Source organism: Lepidochelys kempii, chromosome 5, assembly GCF_965140285.1.
Source record: "Lepidochelys kempii isolate rLepKem1 chromosome 5, rLepKem1.hap1, whole genome shotgun sequence".
NCBI lineage: Eukaryota > Metazoa > Chordata > Testudines > Cheloniidae > Lepidochelys > Lepidochelys kempii.
This window is the reverse complement of record NC_136384.1, coordinates 6,295,833-6,322,141: the sequence shown is the minus strand read 5'-3', so window position 1 is coordinate 6,322,141 and position 26,309 is coordinate 6,295,833. Positions and strand designations below refer to the sequence as shown.

At 46.2% G+C, this 26,309-nt stretch overlaps 1 protein-coding gene across 13 annotated transcripts in view; it reads left to right on the top strand.

The window, feature by feature from the left end:
* The window catches only part of CELF4 (CUGBP Elav-like family member 4), an 889,815-nt gene that overhangs the window by 829,428 nt on the left and 34,078 nt on the right, over positions 1 to 26,309 (top strand). For all 13 annotated transcript variants that reach the window (XR_012158835.2, XR_012158834.2, XM_073343422.2 and 10 more), the window contains exon 12: positions 24,096 to 24,262. Coding sequence is in view for 11 of the 13 variants with exons in the window: in XM_073343422.2 (XP_073199523.1) it covers positions 24,096 to 24,223 (128 nt within the window). In the remaining 2 variants the exon portion in view is untranslated. The remainder of the gene's footprint in view (positions 1 to 24,095; positions 24,263 to 26,309) is intronic.

The window sequence follows — 26,309 nt, the reverse complement described above, 5'->3', positions numbered from 1 at the left end:
ACAAGAGGCGCTGGAGCCCAGGGGACAGTTTGAGGGGTGCCAAGTGCTAGTATCATATTATTTAAGAACAGGTTAGACAATCACCTGTCAGGGATGGTCTAGCTAATTCTTAGGCCTGCCCACGAGTGCAGGCGACTGGACTAGATGACCTCTCGAGGCCCCTTCCAGTCCTACGATTCTATGATTCGGTGGTTCTATTTACAAAATGTTATTGCAGTGTTGTGGGGTGGAACCAGAGCTGGAATAGCAGGGGGAGATGCAGGGCATGGCTGAAATGTATTGGCAAAGTTTCAGGGCGGGGGAATTGGAGGGGCCAGAACTGAAATAGCAGTGGGTGCAGCATATCAAGATGGGGGGTGCGGTAGCAGAACTATGTGGGGTCCCAGAACGGGGGCATTGTAGGTCAGGACTGATGCACATTGGCAGAGCCCCATGAGACCTAGGATTGGAACAACAGGGGGCAGAGCTGCATGGAAAAATCTTGCTTAGCACCTGCTCACACCGTGCCTCCACCCAGGCTCTGGGTTTGAGCAGAATCTAGCTCTGCCTGCACATACTGACAAAGGAAATTGAGAGCTGGCACAGGCAGTCCAGTCTAGGGTTAATTGCGACATCTCATCCTCCATCCCCCACTGGCTTGGGCAAATCACTTCACCTCTCCTCAGGCCCCCACAGGTGAAACGACCCCCATCATACGCGAGGCCGTTACTGGAAAGCATTCGGGAAGCAGAGTGTTGCTTGACTGCCGAGTATTATTAGCAATACTCTTATTAAGCTTATCATACTTTACCTTTAACTTGCTTTCAGATTTCATTGGTGAAGTCCCATCCCACCCCTCTCGTCCCTTCTCTCTTTAGCCCAAACCTCCTAGTGTCAGCAGACTGGGCTTTTGCTGCACCGGTGATCCAAGTTCAGGTCCTGATCAGACTCCCAGGCCAACAGGGAATCAGAGTGCCTAGGGGCAGGGACCCAATAAAGGTGGGGGCCCAGGGATCCCAACCAACCCCTGCTTTGCCACAGACTGATGCCACTACAAATTCAAGGTCCTGATCTCTCGGGTGGGAGAAGTGGGGACAGAGGTCCCAGACCCAGCTCCTCGCATCCCAAAACCCTGGGCCACCATCCCCTCATGCGGTCTCCTCCACCTCTTCTGCTACTGGGCCCCCTCTGGAAGGAGAGATGGCAGCTCGGCAAGGACACATGTGGCAAGGTGAAGGGAGGGAAAGGCAACCCCCTACACACACAGATGCCTCTCAGAATATAACACATGCATAAAGCAGGATCCCGCCAACAGGGAAATTGGGGATGCAGCTCATGCTGTGACCTCCGCTACTTGGCTGGTCACCTGGGCTCCCCTCCTTAGGAAAATTCTGGTTGTGCCCCTGCCTGTGGGCTTACATTTTTAAGCACCCCCTCCTCTGGAGCACGTTGGAGTTTGAACCTCCTGAGAATCTTCAAGCCTGATTTTCAGGGATGCTGAGCACCCCCTGCTCCAGCTGACATTAGCATGAGTTGTAAGCGACAAGCGCGTCTGCAGATCAACTTCTCAGCATATCAGGTCAGATCCCCAAAATCAAGACACCTAGAATGACAGGACACGTCTGAAAATGTTGGCCGGGGAGTCTAAGACAGCCCCGTTGAGCAAGGCGTGCCCCATGTGATGCCCTGGCCAGATGAAAGAATGTCATGGGTGCTCAGAGGAAGGGTGCCCATGGGACCTATTTTAAGGAAGGCAGTAAACAAGGTGAGGCAGGAACAGAATGCTCTGAGAGGGGCTCGAGGGCCTGCCAAAGGGGACTGAAGGGAAAGGAATGATTCTGATGTCAGAGCATGAAATGCGGGCTGCAACAGGTGACACAAGCCTGCTGAAATGTGGCACCAGCAAATTTGAAGGGAAAGATCTTGCCGGTCTGAGGTGAGGAGGATGTTTTGTCACCCACTCAAAATTTGAATGCAGCTTCCATCCCAGAGCACTAGGTTGTGGTGTACTTTGAACGCCTTCCAGTTGATAGGGAGTGGACTGTGTGAATGGGAGAGATGCACGGAAAACTTATTGCACCCCACTGACATCCACAGCCATTGCAGCTGGTCAGGGGAAGCTTCAGAAGGAGGGGGTGGTGAGGGAGAGGAGCAGTAGAAGTGTTAGGGCTGTGAGCCACTATTCATTTACAAACTATAATTAATGTGGTGTTTAGATTAATTTCTGATGCACTCTCAAAGGTGCACTGAAAGCATTTTTCCTTTATTATAATGTTGATTGCTTATTGGGGAGATAAATCTAACTGTCAGTTATGCACTGACTTACCAAAACTTTCAGACCAAGCAAGCATGTATGCACAAGGAACAGCTGTTTGCAGCTCCCCAGTTAAAGGGACAGCTCTACCTTTCCCCAATAACTCCTATTAGGGAAAATCTATACACTATAAGCCGGGACTTTTTCTTTCTTGCATAGTTTAAGAATTTATTAAAAGAGAATACACAAACAATCTGTTTCTCTTTGTCTGTTTCTGTCTCTGTCTAGACAGACAAATGATAGACATGTTAATCTATATGTAAAATCCATATACAAAATGACTGTAGCTGTCATTTATATATTTGTGTACACGCAGATACATACACAGACATATATATATATATGTATATATATATATATATACACACACATATACACACCCATACCTTAAAAATGTTTTCACTTAATATGTAATTGCACTAGATCAGTGGTTCTCAACCAGGGGTACACGTATCCCTGGGGGTATGCAGAGGTCTTCCAGGCGGTACATCAACTCATCTAGATATTTGCCTAGTTTTACAACAGGCTACATAAAAAGCACTAGCAAAGTCAGGACAAATAAAATTTCATACAGACAATGACTTGTTTATACTGCTCTATATACTATACACTGAAATGTAAGTACAATATTTGTATTCAATTGTTTCATTTTATAATTATATGGTAAAAATGAGAAAGTCAGCAATTTTCCAGTAATAATGTGCTGTGACGCTTTTGTATTTTTATATCTGATTTTTGTAAGCAAGTAGTTTTTAAGTGAGATGAAACTTGGGGGTATGCAGCACAAATCAGACTCCTGAAAGGGGTACAGTAGTCTGGATAGGTTGAGAGCCACTGCGCTAGGGGACTCATTGCCACATGGTAACTTTGGAGCCACAAGAATTCAGGGAGAGTCAAAAAGAGATTGGCCATTTATGTGGATAACAAAAATTCCAGCATTAGAACAGCTAACGTAAAAAAGAGGTTTTTCCACAGAACCCCCGTTTCATTCCGTGAAGAGGAGGGTCGGTGCTCAGTTAATGAGCAGCTATTCAATACTTGGTTTTATCCTCATTGTTCACTGTGGGGCCCTTGGCCTCATTAACTGCTCACTATTCAAACCCTGCTTTGAAGACAAAAATTTAATTTCCTCATGGACTTTCCTGTGGCCACCATCACTGCAGGATCTGATTGCTTCACGAACATTAATGAATGTATCTCCACAACACCTCTGTGAAGTGAGGGCATTTCCTCCTCCTTTTACACATGAGGAACTGAGCCACGGGGACATTAAGGTCAAAAATATCCACCAATTTTGAATGCCCAATTTTGGGTGCCTAGGGCCTCATTTTTCAGAGTCCTCAGCATCATATAGCATTTCATGTGTTCAAAGCACAGCTCCCATTGAATTCAGTTGCAGTTGTGAATGCTCAGCACGTCTGCAAATTGGACCTCAGGGCCCCAGGTTGGGGACCCAGAAAATGAGGAACTAAATGATTAGTGACAACCTGTGAAAAGTCTGGTTTAAGTGACTTATCCAGAATCACACAGGAACTCTTCCAAAGGCAAGGATAGATTCCAGTTCTCCAGGGTGACGTAGCCTTGAGACCTTCTTTTCTCTTTCTGCAGTCCCCTGCCTCATTCACTACACATCTTCCAACTTCCCACAGACCGGAGTCTCCTTCACTACACAATCCTAATTCATTCACAGAGCTGCTCTTTTGTGTGCCCTGAACGAATCAAAAATAATATGTGATAATATAATTAAACACCATATCATACTGCATACAAACAAGGGAGCTACACCTTAACTCTGGCATTTCCTGAATTTGGAGTGCTTGACTTTGCAACCTTACTGTTCTTTTAATGTAGTGTGTGTGGGGGGTGATTTCCTAGGTTTTTATAAAAGCAAACTGAAAAAAACAGAAACTCCATCATGTGGCATCCTATTGACACCTGTGGCAGGGCGGACTAGGTCTGGAGGCTCCCGGTTGGAGGCCTCATGGGCCTGCATCACCCTGCCCCAGAATAGAGCAGCGAGAAGTCCTCCAAGCACTAGAGTGGCTGCAGAGGAGCGGCCAATCAGAGGGGCTGCTGGAGCGACCAATAAGGGGGCAGAAGGGCCAGATAAAAGGCAAGCAGCAGAACAGAGACTTCAGTTACTGTGTAGAGCTCAACAAGGGAGGATTGGGTTCCTGGCTGGCTAGATGAACAGCAGGGTCATGGACGACTCACTACAGAGAGCTCACCAGACAGAACCAAGCCCAGGGAAGACTGCCAAAGATCAGATGCCTGACTGACTGGGTAGAAAAGGAGTACTTGTGGCACCTAAGAGACTAACAAATTTATTTGAGCATAAGCTTTCGTGAGCTACAGCTCACTTCATCGGATGCATTCAGTGGAAAATACAGTGGGGAGACTTATATATAAAGAGAACATGAAACAATGAGTGTTACCATACACACTGTAACCAGAGTGATCACTTAAGGTGAGCTATTACAGGGGAGGGGGGGAACCTTTTGTAGTGATAATCAAGGTGGGCCATTTCCAGCAGTTGACAAGAATGTCTGAGGAACGGGGAGGGGAGGGGAATAAACATGGGGGAAATAGTTTTACTTTGTGTAATGACCCATCCGCTCCCAGTCTTTATTCAAGCCTAAGTTAATTGTATCCAGTTTGCAAATTAATTCCAATTCAACAGTCTCTCATTGGAGTCTGGTTTTGAAGTTTTTTGTTGAAGAATTGCAACTTTTAGGTCTGTAATCAAGTGACCAAAGAGACTGAAGTGTTCTCCGACTGGTTTTTGAATGTTATAATTCTTGATGTCTGAATTGTGTCCATTTATTTTTTTACATAGAGACTGTCCAGTTTGACCAATGTACATGGCAGAGGGGCATTGCTGGCACATGATGGCATATATCACATTGGTACAAAAGCCTATGCTCAAATAAATGTATTAGTCTCTAAGGTGCCGCAAGTACTCCTTTTCTTTTTGCGAATACAGACTAACATGGCTGCTACTCTGAAACCTGACTGGATAGAGTAGCAGCAGGAGCATGAAAGGTCAGTGTGGGTAGGCTGAGCCCAGGGGATTGAGCCCAGGACTTGTCCAGACCAGGTGAGTGTACTGAGGTAGACCTTGCTGGTCTGGTTACAGACTGAGCCCAGAGAGGGCTGCTGAAAAGGACTCCAGCTGAGGGTACCAAGATGGGTCCCAGCTGGGTGGTTGAAGGCGGCCATTTTGGGGCTTTGATAAGAACTTGGGACTGTGTACCTTGGAGGGGAGGACAGTGTATACAACTCGGCCAGAGTGCTGAGTTGCTGAAAACCTGCCAATAGAACCATTGGCCAGGGGGCGCTCCATTGAAAGAACTAAATCCAAAAGCAGGCTCACACCCAGCCAACCAAATGGGGCTCTCCTGTGAAAAAGCTGTGATTGCAGGCATATTGGCCAGAGAAAGGGGGTGCTAGGGAGAGGTGGGTGGCAACCCTGTTGCAACACCCACTTGGTTCATCAGCAGGGTTGGAACTTTAGATCCTCCACATAAATCTCTGCAGATTTTCACAGGGACAACACAAGCACCTCCCTGACACCAAACCCCCCCTCCCAACAAATGTCAAGTCCCTGCTCCAAATTATGGGGGCGCTAGAGATCTTAAAGAAATGGCTGATATATATATATATATTTTTAAACTTGGAAAACAAAGTATTTTGCTCCAGCCTTGTTCTCGGAACGTGAGTGTCTTAGTGGAAGGCTGTTACCTCACAATTGTGACCAATGGCTATAGCTTTGGGTTAAAGGCATTATTGCCTACTGGCCAGTATTTCTCCATATACAGTTAGCGCTAGATCCTCAACTGGTGTAAATTGGCCTAGCACTACTGAAGACATTAAAACTATACTGTCTTGCATCAGCTGAGGATCAGCCCTTAAACCTTAGCCCAGGTGTGTTTATCATTACAAACAGAGAGGAAAGAGGACCCTGTTTCTATCACCTGCTCCCCAGCCAATAGCTGCTACAACTGACTAGCGCTGGGGCAATAGGACTAATTTAGGTTTTGGTCAAGTAATCCTGATTTAACTAATCAGATCATGTATGGGTACATTTACATAGGTGATAATAATTAGTCATGTTGTGGATGAAGTTCCCTAGAACCCCATATACCATTCTGCCACCCAGAGAGCATTAGGGGACTTCTGGTGCCTCTTATGGAATCCCCCCTACAAGCTCATCTCCATCCGTCCCCTTGGATCAGAATCTCTACGCTAAACTATCAATAGAAACAGTACATTCTTCAGGTTCTGAGTCTCATCATTTTGAGAAAGGGAGCATGCTATACGTCTCTTTGCCCAGTAGAGTTTCCGCTGTCCTTGGGTCTGGGTGTAAGAAAACATTTGTTTAAAAGGCCCAACACACAAGCACGTTCCCAGTCTGTCACCAATGGCCTAACCCAAAGCTCACTGCAATGGATAGATGCCCATTGACTGCAATGGGCTTTTGGGCAGGTCCTGGGAGCATGCACACAGCTGGTACTCGGGCATTATCACACAGGAGATATTGTGGACAGCACATGATTGTCTGATCCATGTATGTGTATCTGCAGCTATATTATGACGTAAGAGAAGTTAAGCTTCAGTTGATGTTTACTATGGAAGAAGTAGACAGATCATCTTTCTGTCCATTGCAGCTCTTTGAGAGCACAGGGGGTGTCAATCACTTCAGTCCCTGGAAAAATCATGGAGCAGGTCCTCAAAGAATCAATCCTGAAGCACTTGCATGAGAGGAAAGTGATCAGGAACAGCCAGCATGGATTCACCAAGGGAAGGTCATGCCTGACTAATCTAATCGCCTTTTATAATGAGATTACTGGTTCTGTGGATGAAGGGAAAGCAGTGGATGTATTGTTTCTTGACTTTAGCAAAGCTTTTGACACGGTCTCCCACAGTATTCTTGTCAGCAAGTTAAGGAAGTATGGGCTGGATGAATGCACTACAAGGTGGGTAGAAAGCTGGCTAGATTGTCGGGCTCAACGGGTAGTGATCAATGGCTCCATATCTAGTTGGCAGCCGGTATCAAGTGGAGTGCCCCAAGGGTCGGTCCTGGGACCGGTTTTGTTCAATATCTTCATAAATGATCTGGAGGATGGTGTGGATTGCACTCTCAGCAAATTTGCGGATGATACTGAACTGGGAGGAGTGGTAGATACGCTGGAGGGGAGGGATAGGATACAGAGGGACCTAGACAAATTGGAGGATTGGGCCAAAAGAAATCTGATGAGGTTCAATAAGGATAAGTGCAGGGTCCTGCACTTAGGACGGAAGAACCCAATGCACAGCTACAGACTAGGGACCAAATGGCTAGGCAGCAGTTCTGCGGAAAAGGACCTAGGGGTTACAGTGGACGAGAAGCTGGATATGAGCCAGCAGTGTGCCCTTGTTGCCAAGAAGGCCAATGGCATTTTGGGATGTATAAGTAGGGGCATAGCGAGTAGATCGAGGGACGTGATTGTTCCCCTCTATTCGACATTGGTGAGGCCTCATCTGGAGTACTGTGTCCAGTTTTGGGCCCCACACTTCAAGAAGGATGTGGATAAATTGGAGAGAGTCCAGCGAAGGGCAACAAAAATGATTAGGGGACTGGAACACATGAGTTATGAGGAGAGGCTGAGGGAGCTGGGATTGTTTAGCCTGCAGAAGAGAAGAATGAGGTGGGATTTGATAGCTGCTTTCAACTACCTGAAAGGGGGTTCCAAAGAGGATGGCTCTAGACTGTTCTCAGTTGTAGCAGATGACAGAACGAGGGGTAATGGTCTCAAGTTGCAGTGGGGGAGGTTTAGATTGGATATTAGGAAAACCTTTTTCACTAAGAGGGTGGTGAAACACTGGAATGCGTTACCTAGGGAGGTGGTAGAATCTCCTTCCTTAGAGGTTTTTAAGGTCAGGCTTGACAAAGCCCTGGCTGGGATGATTTAACTGGGAATTGGTCCTGCTTTGAGCAGGGGGTTGGACTAGATGACCTTCTGGGGTCCCTTCCAACCCTGATATTCTATGATTCTATGATTCTATGAATCAGCACTAAAAGGATGGAATCTAACTATAGCAGGTTGGATCAGGGAGCAGTGTGGATTATTTGGTGACTTTTCCATTTGGGGTTCTATTTGTTCCCCTCTTCCCATTGGTACTAAATTAAGTTCAGTGCCAATAGAGAACCTCTTGATCCCAAAACCAAGATCATTTTTAATTTTTTAATGGTTCATTGCATGTTACAGGGATTTTTTTCTCATCAATTACACTATCATTAATTGCTGTGCTTCACACAGTGACCTACATGTAGAATTATTTATTGGGCTGGAAAGTTTCACTGAAAGCTGTTAATCAATATTTCTAGCTTCTGAGCAGAAACTTTTAGACTACCCCCCACAAGCAGCTTTAAGTCTTTTAATCCATTTATTAAGAGATGCCCCAACCTGGTAGTAATGAAGCACAAGGCAGTAGCATAACAATGGGGAGCTTTAAGATAGCCAGTGATCAGCATCTAGTGTAGCAGTATGACAAGAATTTGGGTTTATTTTTCACTGGCTTTTTAATGCCCACAAACCATTTAAGAGTCTCTCTGGAGCATTAAGGAGCCAGTGAAAATTAGACACCATTTTTTAACCTAGGTCTTACTGCATCCTTCATGTTCATGTTTTCTTGCTATTGTTTGTTTATTTTATTTATTAATCAAGAAGCAATGCCCCACCCCATGGTATCTTATTGTACTTTTGATGCATCATTACTGTGATTTTGTGCATTGGGCCCAGGACTGGCCATTGGTAGAGACAATATAGATGGCCTGTTGATCAGTTTGGACATGGAAATGATGATCTTATTTAGACTCTTCTCCAATTACCCAGAAATCCAGTAGTACTGGTGAGAAACTAACAGTGGCATAGATGAAGCTAGGAGTTTCTTCAGGTGGATGAAGACAGATGGTGGGAGTTACACCAGCTATTGGCATCTTGATATTACGCTACTCCTACAAAGCAAAGTCAGCCATGGATTCAGCAAAGCCCTTATGCACAGCCTTAATTTTAAGCATGTGCTTACATCCCATTCACATTAAAGTTAGCCTTGTGCCAGAATGCTTTGCTGAACAAGGGTGGGTTTACACACATGTTGAGCTGCAGTTTGTTGAATCACAGCTTCAAGCGCTAGCCACAGCTCATGAAAAGACCCGCAGAAGACCCATGCTTTCAGATGGCAAGTCAAACTCCCTCTGTTGATCTTAGTACAGACTGATATGAGTATAGACTCGGACCTCCACAGAAATGACCAACCTCCTCTCTTGTGAGGATTCCTGATTGGTGAATTTTCGCAGAGAAGGGCACAGACATCAGCTATCTTGGGCATGTTGAACCATGTGATGCTCCATGTTCAATGCAAACATACATATTAGTCAGGGATAGGGGGAACATTGGCAATCTGAACACCACAGCTAGTATGAGACCTCTTTGTTATAATCATCCATATCAGATTTCTATCTTCTGTTTCTTATTATATTGGAGATGATCCTGACCAAGAATCCTGTATCCAAACGTCACAGCTGAGGGCTTGCTCTGTAATCTGAACATGCCCAAATTTAGTGAAAGTTCAGGTTCTGATCCAATGTTGAATCCAAACCTCAAAACTTGTACATGAGTATGGTCTTCTCCTACTTGCCAAGCTGTCAGTTCCAACATAGCAGAGTTTGTCCTGAAAGAGAAGCATAAGATGCTGTAGGAGGAAAAATTCCTCCTCGCTTGTACCATCAAAATTCAGGTCATCTGCCACAAGCAGAGGTCTCTAACTTCTTCCTAACAGTACCACCTCTTAGAGAGAGTATCTGGTGAACATCTACCCTGCACAGACCACTTCCCCTCCTTTTTGTGATCACACTGTGTCCATGTGGCAACCAGAGCACTTGCAGACATGGGAAAGTGACATTAGGAAGATTGGCAAAGAGTCCTGTGACACCTTATAGACTAACAGACGTATTGGAGCATTAGCTTTTGTGGGTGAATACCCACTTCTTCGGATACATGTACATTTCGTGGTATTCACCCACGAAAGCTTATGCTCCAATACGTCTGTTAGTCTATAAGGTGCCACAGGACTCTTTGCCACTTTTACAGATCCAGACTAACACGCCTACCCCTCTGATACTTGACACCGATTAGGAAGATGTTCATCCAATTTTAGCTGCCCCTTTGTGCACTAAGCATTTTGACCTTCTGAAGAAAGTTAATCAAACTGTCTATTTTTATTCTTCATCCAGTCTCCCCTTCCTATCTGTCTCAGCTGAAACAAGCTGAAGAGCCATTTTCATGTGACCAGCCAGCTTCCACAGTGGTCCCCAGCCCACAATTTAGGACCTTCTGTTCTGAGGCTCTGACATCAGTTGTCACTGACACCATGAATACTACACCAACTTATGCCAAATCAATAGGCAAGAACTATTATGCTAGATATCTCCATGACCATGTGCTGTATCTGAATGAATGATGGACAGGCAGATAGATTGAGTCTAAGGGCAAAATGGACCATTTTGATCATCGAGTCTGACAAAAGAACTCAATAGGCCAAAAAGCTCAATATTTTCTATATCTGGCCCATAACCTTTCTTTGAGCCATAGCATGCCTTTTAAAAAGACAGACTTCAAGTGATGGAGATGCCACCACATCCTGAGATAAGTTGTTCCAATGGATAATTACCCTCATGGTTATGAAATTGTTCCTCATGTGTAGTCCAAATTTGTCTAACTTCGGCTTCCAACCATTGGAGTCGGCTTCCACTATTAGAAATCTCTTCCCCATGTAGGTGCTTGTGGACTGTGGTCAAGTCTCACTTAACCTTTCCTTGGATAAACTAAATAGATTGTGCTTCTTAAGTGTGACCGACACTCTTTGTTCCTAGATGTATGACCTATGTGTGTATGGCTTATGTATGTATGGCTGTGTTCAAATGCATATTGTTCAAATGGCACATACCTTACCAAGCGATCCAGGTTGGCCTTTATAGCTCACCTGTCCCCATCATTATTTACCACTCCACCAATTTTTCTGTCAGCTGCAAATTTTACCAGCATTGATTTTATATTTTTTTCCAGATCATTGATAAAGGTATTGAATAGCATTGGGCCTAGAATAGATCCTTTAAGGACTCTACTAAAAACACCCTTCTTGGATGGCAGTTCCTCATTTGCAATTACTTTTTGTGATCTCTCGGTTAACTGGGTTTTAATAAGAAGAACATAAGAATGGCCATACTGGGTCAGAGCAAGTATCCATCTAGCTCAGTATCCTGTCTTTGAGCAGTGGCTGGTGCCAGATGCTTCAGAGGGAAGAACAGAACATCGTCTTTATTGGGTGAGCCATCACCTGTCGTCCAGTCCCAGCTTCTGGCAGTCAGAGGTTTAAGGACACCCAGAGCATGGGTTTTGTCCCTGACCATCTTGGCCAATAGCTATAGATGGACCTATCCTCCATGAACTTATCTAGTTCTTTTGTTAAGCCCGTTTACACTTTTGGCCTTCACAACATCCCATGGCAATGAGTTCCGCAGGTTGACTAGGTGTTGTGTAAGGAAGTACTTACTTATGTTTGTTTTAAATCTACTGCCTGTTAATTTAATTGGGTGACTCCTGGTTTTTGTGTTATGTGAAGGGGTAAATAATGTTTCCCTAGTCACTTTCTCCACACCATTTGTGATCGTATGCCTTGTTAGCATATAGGCTTGGTTGTCAGCCTGCGATAGAATTTTGGGTTTGACTTTTTGATAATTGTATATCTTATACTAATATGTGTGAATAACAATGAACAAAGACACCATGTGTTGCATTTCCCACAACCAGATGGGGTTTTTCGTACAATGGGAAGAGAGAAGGGATAGCACAGTTACAGTGTTACTGAGCATGATGGGAGTGTAATATATGAGCATACACTTGACAACTGCCTCAACTCCTTATCTCAAGGCAAGGTCAGGCAAACAGTTGGGAGGGCCAAGGGGGGATTTGAGGCAGGAGGTAAAACACTAAAAGACCAGAGAAACTCCTTACCCCTCCTATGGGGTACAAAAGAGGTGGGATGAAGACCCCCGACTCTCGACCCTCCAGAACAGAACCTGACCATAAGTTATAAGGGGTGTGACTGGGGCGTGCATTGCAGGTCTATTTGGGCCTGTTAAGGAGGAGGAGTGGGAAGGGGAATGATAACGGTAATAGACAAATGGGGGACTGGGAATAGGGGACACAGGCAAGGCTCTGCAGCATCAGAGCTGGGAACAGAACACTGGCAAGAGGGAGCTCCATTGGGGTGCGGAGCTAGGGGGTTCTGTTGGCATGTAGAACTGTAGCTGGGGAAGGGGAAGGGGAAAACTCTATCGGCGTATAGAGATAAGCCCGACTGGTGTAAAGGGCTTCGGAATATGTTTGCTTGGAACAAATCCCCAATAAACATCGCATTGTCTGCACTTCGGACTTCTGGTCTTTTGCTCTCTGTCTGCGTGTCAAGAACCAGGGGAGCGGGTGAAGGGAAAGCCCTTTAACATGCCCCGTTAGTTGTCTCTTTAATATAGGCTGCATTGACTTTCTATAGTGCTATTTTTTATCAGAATGTCATGCGGGACTTATGCCTTACAGAAGTCTACATGTATTATGTCACTACAGTTACCTTTATCAACCAGACTTGTGATCTCATGACAAAAGAATCGAGTTGTTTTTTTTTTGACAAGACCCCTATTTTCCATAAAACTGTGTTGAATGGCATTAATTATGCTGCTATCTTTTCATTCTTTACTGACTGCATTCAATATCAGCCTTTCCATGATATTGCCCCACATCGGTGTCCGGCTAACCAGCCTATAGTTTCCTACATCATCCTGTTATACTTTTTAAATCTTGGCACAACATTAGCTTTTTCTCAGTCCTCAGTGTACCCAGATTTGTTAAAAATCAAAGTTAATGGTTCAGAGAACTCCTTGGCCACTTCTCTTAATACTCTTGGATGCAAGTTATCTGGTCCTGCAGATTTATACATATTTAACTTTAATCATTGCTGTACATCCTCCCTAGTAACTGATGGAATAGTTTTTTTATTGTCACTTTAAGATATAAATACATCATCCTGCTTCTTTCCAAATGCAGAGCAGAAATATTTCTTATCTATATATCTATTGCATCAAGAGATGGTAAAAGACCAGCACAAGGTTAAATATTCCAAAAGTCATCCAACTCCATTAGACACTGGAAAATAGCCGAAATGATGTCCTTGGTCTTCAGACATACTCCATTACTGAGGGTTTCAATAGCTATAAATCACATTACAGTACAATACCTTCAAATACGCATGTACATTATAGAGCTACTTTCATACAAACTGTATCCTGAAATTCTTTACAGTGCTAAAAAATTGCACGACAGCAACTAGTGCATGGTTTAAGGAACATGGCCAGGTAAAGACCTTGCAGAATAATTAAATGAAAACCTCCATTCATCGATAGGACTAATAAACGAGGGCAGAGAGAAATTGAGAGGCATCAGCACGGGTGTAAATAGAAGAGATGAGAAATGAAAGGAGCTGAGGTAATAAGGAGGTGGAGGGGACAGGCTGCAGAGGAGTAGGCTCCGACACTGAGACGACAAGCTGTTTTGAAGCAGACTGTTTCCTCCCCCACAGAAAAGTCTTCCCACTTCGGTGCCTCACAATTTGGTGGCTTTAGCAATCAAAGTAAGGCACGTTCTGAGACAGACCAAGGGCAAAGCGATGCACTTTTTCCCCAGTAGGTGGGCCAGCAGCCAGACAATTGCATGTTGTTATTCTTCATTATTATTTACTTTTTGTAAAGAGCTGTCAGCACGTTAGGAGCCGTATATCTTCACTCAGGGCACATTGTCCCCTAAGCAGGGTTTTCTGATGGAGGGCAAGGGGAGCTCCCTGAGTTTGTACTGCAGGGAGAGCCCATCTAATGATTCTATGGGCAGGCAAGGATTGATGTGCTCTGCCTCTGGGGAATGGGAAGGGCTTATCCCCCTAAACCAATGGCTCTCCTGAAATCCAGGTGAACTTGCAGAGATGCAACAGACGGCTAGTGATGGAAGAATGGTTCAGTGGTTGGAGTGTTATCCTGGTTCATTTCCCTGCTTTGCCACAGACTTCCTGTGTGACCTTGGGCAAGTCACTTAGTTATGGGCTGGATGAATGCACTATAAGGTGGGTAGAAAGCTGGCTAGATTGTCGGGCTCAACGGGTAGTGATCAATGGCTCCATGTCTAGTTGGCAGCCGGTATCAAGTGGAGTGCCCCAAGGGTCGGTCCTGGGGCCGATTTTGTTCAATATCTTCATAAATGATCTGGAGGATGGTGTGGATTGCACTCTCAGCAAATTTGCGGATGATACTAAACTGGGAGGAGTGGTAGATACGCTGGAGGGGAGGGATAGGATACAGAAGGACCTAGACAAATTGGAGGATTGGGCCAAAAGAAATCTGATGAGGTTCAATAAGGATAAGTGCAGGGTCCTGCACTTAGGATGGAAGAATCCAATGCACCGCTACAGACTAGGGACCGAATGGCTAGGCAGCAGTTCTGCGGAAAAGGACCTAGGGGTGACAGTGGACGAGAAGCTGGATATGAGTCAGCAGTGTGCCCTTGTTGCCAAGAAGGCCAATGGCATTTTGGGATGTATAAGTAGGGGTATAGCAAGCAGATCGAGGGACGTGATCGTTCCCCTCTATTCGACATTGGTGAGGCCTCATCTGGAGTACTGTGTCCAGTTTTGGGCCCCACACTACAAGAAGGATGTGGATAAATTGGAGAGAGTCCAGCGAAGGGCAACAAAAATGATTAGGGGTCTAGAACACATGACTTATGAGGAGAGGCTGAGGGAGCTGGGATTGTTTAGCCTGCAGAAGAGAAGAATGAGGGGGGATTTGATAGCTGCTTTCAACTACCTGAAAGGGGGTTCCAAAGAGGATGGCTCTAGACTGTTCTCAATGGTAGCAGATGACAGAACGAGGAGTAATGGTCTCAAGTTGCAATGAGGGAGGTTTAGATTGGATATTAGGAAAAACTTTTTCACTAAGAGGGTGGTGAAACACTGGAATGCGTTACTTCGGGAGGTGGTAGAATCTCCTTCCTTAGAGGTTTTTAAGGTCAGGCTTGACAAAGCCCTGGCTGGGATGATTTCACTGGGAATTGGTCCTGCTTCGAGCAGGGGGTTGGACTAGATGACCTTCAGGGGTCCCTTCCAACCCTGATATTCTATGATACTCTCTGTACCCTCAGTTCCTCATGCGTAAAATGAGGATAAACGCACTTTCCTCCTTCACTGGGTGCTGTGGATAATGCAATGACAATCGTGAGGTTCTCAGATACTAGAGTAATGGGGGCCATATAAGGACTTAAGATAGGTAGGGTAATACATCTGCCCTGCTACCTGTGCCAGCCCCTAGAGTGCAGGAGATCTGCTTCTCTGGGTCGTCCCTTGGATGAGCGCTTCGCTGAGTGGTGGGGAGCTGGCTCCAGTTAATGCTGGCATGGTCAGCATGACATTGGTCATTGTGTCTTTAAAAGTGAGCGCCTAATTTTCATGTGCAGTTACCACCACAGCATGGACAAATCTGGCAGTTGCCCATGTAAATGGGCAGTTATGTGTCCAAGAGGCCACTTGTGTATGCAATATACACAAATCATGCATTCAGTGATGTTAACTGCATGTGCAAATGAAGCATCCAATTGCATGCACATTTTTTGCCTGCAGTTTTAAAAGTCATTGTGCAGCTAGCTCAATCCACCCTCCTCCTGGGTTAGGGGAAGGTATGCCATAACCAGTAGCCACGCACTGACCTTAACCCTCCCTAATTTTTCACATCTAGTTTCCTTGAAACCTGACCTGTTATTTTCTCAGGAGCAAATCTAGACACATGGAATGGCAGCCTATATCTATCTTTCCTTATTATTCTTAATTAATTATCAATAAATAACAGTCAGCCATACCTTTTGGATGGTACGCAATCACTGTTCCCTCTAAGCTGTGCGCATGTGTGTGCCCACACAGATCCTAAACCCCACGCACACGGCGGAACACCACGTGCACAAAAATTTGCACAGCACAACAATTTGCACAGAAGACATTTTCTGCGCACATGACCTGTCAAAAATTAGAGGGAACGTTGTCCATGATAGACCCTAAATAAATACACTGGCCTAATTTTTCAAAAGCGACGAGCGATTTTCATTGCCTCATTTTGGTGCATGCCCAGCTTCAGATGTGAAAAAATGGCCTGATTTTCAATGGCTCAGCATCTTTCTGAAAATCAGGTGTCTTAAGTTGAGCACCCAAAATCACTCGCCACTTCTGAAAACTTGGGCCACTGTAAAGAGGTTACAGTCTGAACAGATGTAGAATGTGAAAGCAACAAATGAAAGGGAGAAAGGAAAGGAGAAGCAAAACAGAACAACTGCAAAAAATCACAACAATAAATTATGGGACTATCGGGTGTTTTTTCTAAACAAAAGTACTTGTCTGGACTGTGGGCATCATTCTGTGCTGATGAAATATACAACAGTTGGACCTCATGATTGTGCTGTGTGAGCTGATGCTGCAAGGTTTCTGAGTGGGTTTCCTGTGAGTGTTCCATTAGAAGGACACTAGATCTGCATCTGCTCTGTGGCAGAGAGAGTGGTCGTTTGGTCATCTGGGATTCATGTAGAACCCTATTTGAACAGTCCTGACTATGGTCGCTCTGTGCTTGTAGTCATCCAGACGGTGCCGTTGATTTAGCGCTGACGGGAGCAATTTAGCATGGGACCCTCCAACAAACTATTGTATTTTGTGGACTGCATGCAGTTACTCAATCATTTTCTATTGACCGACAGAGGAGCTGTGAGATGATTGGCTATGGGATGCATGGTCAGGAGAGCTGGGTTGTGTTCCTGGTTCTGTCGCTGGCCTGCTGTATGCTGTTGAGCAAGTCACGTTGCCAGTGTGTGCCTCAGTTTCACCTTTAGTCTGTCTTGTCTATTTAGACTGTAAGCCCTTTGGGGAAGGGGACTGTTTCTTATGATGGGTATGTACAGCATCCAGCAGAGTGAGGCCCTGGTCTCAGTTGGGGTATCTAGGTGCTACTGTGATAAATAACAAAAACTGGGAATTCAGCCTCCCTATCCAGTCCCAAACTTTCCTCAACTACCAGAGTTGCTTCCCACTTCCATTGAGGCTGCTACCTCCTCACCTGTGAATCGAACATATTAGGGATACGGAAAGGGAACAAAAGAGGACGAAGGATTCCAGTTCCCATTTACTTCTGACAACCACCTGCAATAAGTTAACAACCATTGTTTTCTGGAGTGGCTGTCAGAAAAGTGTGTGTGATGAATTACCTATATATTGGGCATTACTTCAAGCCACTGATGTCACATGGGAAAAGTCAGAACATATTCAACCGGGGACTGGAGTGAAGAGACATGCCACCAAGATCAGTCTGAAGCTGTGGGCTACCCCATGATGAACCAGGGACACTACTTGGGGAAAAAAAGAACATGAAGCTGGAGAATAGGAGAGTTACATTTTTTTCTCCACGCACAAAGTGCAGCCATGTGCTTTCAGTCTAAAACCACTTTGATTTGAGGCTAAAGGCTGTTGTCTCTGTCTCTGAACACAAGGAGAGTTCTCAAAAATGCTTGGTTGTGATACATGGAAAACAAAGGGACGTAAATTGAATTGGGGTCACTATTTTTTTTATAGTGACTCATTCATGGTTTAGTTTTTAAAGCACTTTTAACCATGAGATAAAGAATTTCTTAGACACAGTATGTTCTTCTGACAGAGAACAGCTAAGGGCTGCTGCTTTCCAGCCCCCATCCCAACAGTTCATTGTGACTAAGCTTTCCTCCACAGGCCATCCCAGCACCAAGAAGTTGAGGACAACAGAATATTCCCCGGGCTGCTCAGGCTTGGATTAGATTCTCAGCAGTGCCCAGCTCGATGGTAGTATGTGTGTGCAGAACTTGCGTCTTCTGATGGAAGATGCTTCCAGTGCCAGAAGGAAAAAAGGACAAACGCTGGTTATTGGCTCATCAGTATGTCAAACCCAGGAATAACAGTAAATGAAGATGGAAAAGGCCTGCTAAGAAATCCAGTCCATTCCTCAGCCAGTGTAGCATGGGCCCTTGCAGTATGTTTCCTTCACAACTTCGGTTCTCATTTTAGCTTCCTGTTTCTCTTTGTTGGAAATATTAAGCCAACACAATCATGCTCCAGGAATCACTTGAGTTCCTGCCTACAAAGTGTGGGAAAATGAAGGTCTTAAGGGAGTGACCATCCCTGGAGCAATATGCTTACAAAGAACTGCAGAAACCTCCCGGCAGTTAGCCACACTGAAGGAATCAGCTCTGCTGAGAGAGTGGATATGTTCTGTATCTTTCTTTCCCACTCATTAATTCGCTCATTGAAGCAAATTTAGTGTAGGTGACAAGAGTGCCAAGTCCAGGAGACCTGAAGTCCTTTCTTAGCCACACAACAGACACAACCTGAGCAATGACAAGTGCAAGCGTTCCTCTCTCCCTCCCCCCATATGTCACCCTAACAATGTTATAACTATGTCCTAGAAGGTTCATCTGTAGGCATGAGTTCGGTCACTCTCCATATCCATTCCATCCTCAGCTTCTCTGCTCAGATCTCTAGGAATGGGACTGGTTTGGGTTCGGGCCTATCTCTAATAGCAACTGAGCGATGTCTCATTGTTTGCACAGCTACATACATGCTGGACTTGATCCTGCCCTGTGCAGTCACCAAGCCTGGTGCTGAGCAGAAAGCCCAGAGGATCACATGCTGAAGAGAGCCTGCTGCAATGGACACCATGGTATTCCAGCCTAGTAGAAGGAGTGAAACCTAAGAGTGGCTGTGGGTAGGCAAGAGGCTCACTTGCATGTTGATAATTGTGCCTGAGGCTGTATCTCCTCACACCACCCATTCTCCTTGCACCCTGCCACTAAGGGAGTGGGCACACAAGACTTTGAGACTTGCCATACAACCACTGAGGACTGGGCTGAATGCTTAGCCTAACTCATGCCCACACATGGCTACCATTTACTCTGGTGCTTATTAGCACCTCGCAAGGACCTGCAGGATCAAGGCTGAAGTGTTTTGGGGTGCAAAGCAGCGTTCAAGTACACCTCTGAAGTAGACATGTGATCTGCTCTTCCCCATTCTCCCCACTCCCCATCTGGGGTGGTTTAAATGGAAGAGCAGTCAGGGAGCAACCTTCTTAGTGCCCCACAGTGTTGCAACCAGGTCCAGCTCCAGGCACCAGTGAAGGAAGCAGGCGCCTGGGGCGTCCAATAGAAAGGGGCGGCATTCCGTCCATCATCACGGCAGGCCCTGCAGTCCCTCTCTTCCTCTTCGGCGGCACTTCGGCGGCAGCTCAACCTGGCTTGGTTTGGGGGTTTTTTCCCTTCGCCGCTTGGGGTGGCAAAAAAGCTGGAGCCCGCTCTGGACGCAACCCATCCAAGACTGTTTCTGTGGTGGGAAAGGCATGCTGTGCTCTGAGAGCCCCTAAGAGTCCCACTTTTCTGCAGCCTGAAGCAACAGCCAGGGAAAGAAATGGGGGATGGGGAAAATCCAGCTCCCCATTATTCTGTCCTTGTTGCTGCCCACTGGTCATGTCACAGTCAGGGAGGGAGAGGTGGGTCAGGAGAAGCCATGGACTCTGTAGCTGACAACTTTTTGGAAGTGCAGTGCAGTGCAGAACAGGGAAGGCATGGATCAGCGTTCACATCACACTCCCCATCCGTACCCAGCCCTAGTCGGGGAAGCTACTGATTCAACCAGCGGACCAAATTCGGAGATGAATCCTGGTCACGTACCACTTGAGGCACGTTGCACATACGCTAAGAAGTGCAGAACAAGGGAGATTCAACGCTCTGAGCTGCAGTCCTAGCAAATTTCTTGATCCTTTACTACCTTGGTAAATCATTTATTAGATCGGCCGTTTTACATAAATTTCTGAAAAAAACATAAAATAGATTTATCACAAAACCGTGTCCTCCTACCAACCATCTACAGACTGGTACATATCTTTCTCAGTTTATTAATTAACTGATGCACAGAAACTGCTTTAAGCTTTTTAACCTCTCCCTCTCTTTCTTTGTCCTTCAAGAGTGGGGACCACAATGCAGGAGAGATGTTAAAAAGTAGGGGGTGTTAACCAGAATGGGTGGTGCATTAAAGTAGTGCTTTAAAGTCAATAGCAGCAGACCCCAGAATTAAAGACATTCAGTAAAATGTTTAAGGCGTATTTTTTGTGCCAAATTCCCCTCTAAGTGTTGGCAGTTTAAAACTGGAGTAGATCTGCTGAAGTTGGTGGAGTTACTCTGGATTCACCCTTGAATAATAGAGAGCAAAATGTTGCTCATTGTCATTATCCTGCTTGCAAAATTTCTTCAGAAGAAGAATGGCATGAGGTGGCCGTTATCTAATCCACTAGCAGGCATCTGACCTGAAAAGTCACTATTGTCTATCAATCCATCGCCCAGCACTGTGGCATCTCAGCTTTCAAGTTGAACCAGAGCATCTCTGCTATTTGGAGTCCAGGTAACTGCCTTACCAGCCTGCAAAGCATCCCCCAGAAATAATACACTCAGCTCTATACAACCTGTAACAGAGCCTCCCAAGCACATCAGGCACTCGTGGCCAAAACGATCACCTTTAGACGGGAGACATTGGCTCTCTGCTCCTGGGAAATGCCACACCAGCTTCTGGCTAGCAGAGCATTTTTCATGCCATGCACTGAAGTACCAGTGGAAAATTGTGACATTTGATGAAAGAAGTCTGAAAAAAGGACATTCTAAAGAACCCTAAGCCTGGCCCAGGGTACATACCCAATACCAAAGAACATCCAGGTACCTCTCCCTGCTTTTTTTCCCTATGCCATCTGTGCAACATGGTTGGTGACCACCTTTTCTATCATCTTCGCAAGTGCCACCCGTTAGTATTCCATGTGGTGTTACACAGAACGGTCACCCTCAGAAGTCTACTGTAAAAGCTATGGCTTAGTAGCACCATTATAAGGCTTTGAGCTTGTTCAGACAAGAGAAACTGTCAGTGGACCAACTACATCGTTGTCGTTACCCCAGTGTAAAGCCCTGCGTGGAGCATAGATGTACTGGTGCAAAACAAATCCTACTAAATCCCACTGCCTCTGTAGAAAAGCAGCACAATAGAGCATGTGGCTGACACGCAGCTGGAGTTTCTTGTCTGTGAGAGTTTGACTAAGTTCCCACCTCGGGCACCGCCTTCAGGAGTGCCCGACCCAGACATCCATTAATTAGCACCGCTGTAACATCAGGATGTAGATCCTAGACAGATGGGTCCTGGGCTATGGAAACGGTGGGCACAATGTATTTTGCAAGGGAGACAGCTGAGAGGGTGGAACCCCACATTCAGAGGTAGTTCAATACATGACTGTTGGTAGTTACCCAGCTGAAACCAGCCCAACTTGGCATGAGGCATGTTCTTCTCATGTCTGGAATAAGAGCACTAAGAGCCTAGAAGAGAGTTGGGGGGGGGGGGGAAACAGCTCTCATTAAGAGCTGCATTCAAAGACATGGGCCAGGTGACTAGCAATTTCAACTTAGTGATCTAGGGAAATACACCCATTGCAGCTCCCAGGGCCTGCTCCTGCTCCACTGAAGTCCATGGGAGCTTTGCTAGCTCCTTCATTCGCAGCAGGATCAGGGCCCTATTGAGTGACAAGTCAGTCAACCAATCACACACAACCTAGAATCCTCACATTATCAGACCTCTTCTTGGCTGATCCATGATCCCGGGGGCAGGATAATTGTTATGTAACAACATCCAAGATCTGATTGACTCTTTCATGAGTTTCCTCTACCATTGCGCTCCAGCTTTCTGTCAAGAAATGAGGGGCAAGCAAACGTCAAGCATGAGGGGCAAGCAAAGGTCTTTGCTCCTATCTTCACCACTGCAATACCAGAACCTCCTCATCTGTGTTGTGCTCTAAGGGCAACTCCACAAAGAACTGATTACTGACTTTGGTGCTGGGGAAGGGAGCACAAGTTAGTTCCATGTGCTGACCCATCACTGCCACTTGAAGATGTGACTGCCACACTCACGTAGGATATCATCTCACCTTGATGTAACCCTTAATTTCATTCGTTTCACGGCCTCTCACAGAGCTGCATTAACAGCCAAAGGCAGAGAGTGTGTGGGTTTAAGACTGGTTTGTGTGTGTGTGTCTGTGTGTGATTTGTGAAAGAAATCAGTCCTGTAGCATGTGAGACTTGCTGATAGCCAAGGATTAGCTCAGAGATGAGACACTGATGAGGACTCTGAGCGTATGGAGGGGCAGGGCTGCAAACCACGTTCCATTCCATTGTCAGGGGCAGGCATGTATCTGTCAGCAAGGGCTCATCCTTAGCTTTTGGGGGTTCTAAAACTGCCTCTTTGCCTCACCCTGTTTATCAGCAGACCCTGGATGGTTTGTGCTGCCGGAGCCCTGTGTAGGGGGATGACCAGCACAGGCTGTTACACAGTATCTATGCACAGACCCAAGGGAGGCGGACAACACATGAGGATGCTCATGGCTGGAGCATGAGGGGCATTTCTGGCATGTTGTGGTTGCCTCATGCTTCGCCAGACACCAATTACCAGCTAAATGCGCACCCGGAAGGGAGGGCAGAACTCCCAGCAGTCTTCAGAAGCACAGGTTTCTATTGCTGGATCTAAAGTAGGACCCCAAGTAGTAGCTAATCCCATTAGCATCCGTGTCATTATAATGGCCTCCAGCCATTGGGGGGGCGAAGCCACAATGACAAGCTCCGCTCTCCCCCATTACAAAATAATAAATAAGACTCCGTTCCAAGTATGTAAACTAGGCTGGCTACTCCAGCACACCATGGACTTGGTCTAGCTGCATCTCTGCTCAGCCTCTGTCCCAACATGCTGGGAACTGACCTGCCCTCGCTCGTCTGGTCCCAAAGTGGTCCCCTTAGCCCCTTATAATTACCCCATTCACATGTCCAGTCACTGAGGGTGATTCCCATCACAGCGAGCTCGCTTGCAAAGCGCAGTGCTGTCTAGATGCCATGCAGAGTAACCCGAGCTACTCATGTAACCCCCATTAGGGAAGTGTGGGTGTTTGCCTCCCTCAAAGGTGTGAATAAGAGTCCCCTACAGCTATCAGTTAACAGAGCTGCTCCTTCACTTCAAGTGATAACTGTTCAAGCTTTCAGTGCTGATGGTCTAGGGTTTGAGCCAGCTCAGGTTGGCATGGGAAAGTCATTGGGTTCTCCCATATTTACTCTGCCATTATAAGCAAGTAGTTATGGCTATATCAAGTTCCCTCATTCATAGATGCAGCAGGGAGAGGAGAAGGTGCTGCAGAGAAGATAAGAGGGAAACATCAAGGGTGGTAGAAGCAGATTTACCCCAGCCTTGGGAGAGAGAGAGACACACACAGAATAAGTGCCTTGAAAATGACTCATGACAAGTGCCAACTCGCAGTTAGACATAGCCTCAGAGCTGCGTGCATTAATGCTGGGGTGCAAACACTCAGGGCCCCGGACTCTGTGTGGTGTGATGTCTGGAACTGCTTTCGGATCAGATACTGTGATCTGTAACAACCCACCCCATTGGCAACCATCTTCCCCTCACCCTCCCTCCCTCCCACCCACCTCCCCAGTCCTTTCCTCCCCCACACCCCATGTTCATTCTAAGTGGTCTTGCATGTAGTGCTGCAGCCCCCTTCAGTTCGTTAAACCCCCCGCCTTGCCTCCTGTTTTGACAGGGTTTGTGAGTTTTGACAACCCCGCCAGTGCCCAGGCTGCCATCCAGGCTATGAATGGTTTCCAGATTGGCATGAAGAGGCTGAAGGTGCAGCTGAAGAGGCCGAAGGATGCTAACCGTCCCTACTGAAGAGTTGTGGGAACCGCTGGATACACATGACTAGCACAGGTAACTGCACGGGGGAGGGGATGTCACCTGTTGTTGTACAGAATCTGTGTTGTGGACCCTAAAGAAAGATTAGTTCTGCAATTCTCTGGCTTCTATCTTTTCCACTAGGTCTCTGGCTAGAGCCACACCACCACACGCACACATGCACACAAAACAGGAACTGTCTGTGTGTGCACTTTGGTAGAAAGAGGCTAAATGTGGGACAGGCCAATATCCTCCTCCCTGTGGCATCGTGTGACTATGATGCGTCTTCCTGACCACTAGGGAGGATAGCAGCTGTTCCGGTCACTTGCTCAGCCATAGAAAGGATTCTGAGGCTGAAGACAACCTGTAATTAAGAGGTGGGAACCAGGCTGCAGTTTAATTCCAAGCAGTTGGACCAGTCCGGCGTATAGAGCAGTAGCTCCATGTTGCAAATGTTCCAAAACATTTTTCATTCTTCGTATGGTATAGTCCATGTCCAGTTTCATCTCAGCGTGACAGAGTCCTGCAAATAGGTCTCCTTGACAACTAAATAGCCCCTAATATCTTCCTTGCTGAACTAGAGAAATGGATAAAGGAATCCATGCTCATGTCCTCCCTCAGCTTCTGTTAATTCCTTACTAAGATAAAACTCCCACTGAAGCCAACAGGAGCTTTGCTGGAGTGAGGACTTGGTTAAAAACGGAATAATGACCTCAGGATTAGCCTCCTGGACAGTAAATTGTTTTCTGTTGGGAGGCAGCAAACATGGTACGCTAAGGGAATTTCTAAGCACATACAACAGTGCCAAAAATACCAGCACAACTCACTTGTTTAGGTGGAATTTAAGCCTGCCCCTGGCAGCAAAATGGAGTCTAGGCTTTGGATAAACTTTTCGAAAGATCCGAAGTGTCCCATTTTCAGAAGTCACACAGGGTATGTCTACACTGCATTGTAAACACGGATCTACAGGACCTGGGCTTGTGGACTGTCCTCTTCCAAGCCTGCACATGGTCATCCACATTGCCTTGTAAACTTGGATTTATGACTGCTGGATCCGGGTCTCCCAGCCGTGTTAACACCTCCACACTGCCCTAAGCAGACCTTCTGGCTTGAGCTGTGTCCACCCGGGCATGGACCCAAGTCACTGCAGAACTTGGGTTCTGAAGCGCCCCCTCAGTATGAGTTATATGACTTGGGTCCTGAGTGCTTACTGATCTGAGTCCAGCTGATTTGTATGTGGATGGATGGGGGGCTTGGGTTCAAACCCAAGTCAGAACCCAGGCTTAGGTTTCATCCACACAGGGATTAAAAAAACCCGGCTGGCCTGGGTCAGCTGACTTGGACTCAAGGGGTTTGGACTGTGAGGCTAAAAATTGCTGTGTAGACATTCGGGCTTGGCCTGGAGACCACGTTCTGGGACCCTGTGAGAGTGGGGGGGTCCCGGAGTTGGGGATCCAGCCTGAGCCCAGATGTCTGTACAGCAATTTTTAGCCCCACAGTCCAATCCCCGTGAGTCCAAGTCAGCTGGCCCAGGCCAGCCAGGGTTTTTTAATCCCTGTGTGGATGAAACCTAAGCCCGAGTAAGCTGTCCCGAGTCAACCATGGCCATGCTGCAGGTCTTTTATCATTGTATCGCTATACCCATCGGTGCTTAGCATTTTCAGTGAGACTTCGGCTTCTAAGACCAACATCCTCAAAGGTACTTAGGCACCTAATTCCCATTGATTTATTTCAGTGGGAGTTAGGCACCTAAAAACCTTACGTGATTTTTGAAAATGGGAAGTAGGATCCTAAGTCACTTAAGTGCTTTTGAAAATGGATACATTCTGTCCCTGCAACAGCTGTTTCTCGTCTCCAACGCAAAGTAACAGAATTACTGCACTAAGAGTGCCCTGCCAGTTAGCTACTGATAGGTGGTGCTGAGAGGTGGTGCAGAAGCAGCCAGCCTGATAGGTGGTGCAGAAGCAGCCAGCCTGGTGCTGCATTGGTAGAACTCTGGTATTTCTGATGGCTCCTGCCTAGCATGGTGGCATTGAAACATCACTGATGATAGTTCAGTTCCTATCTTCAAGGACCAGAGGCA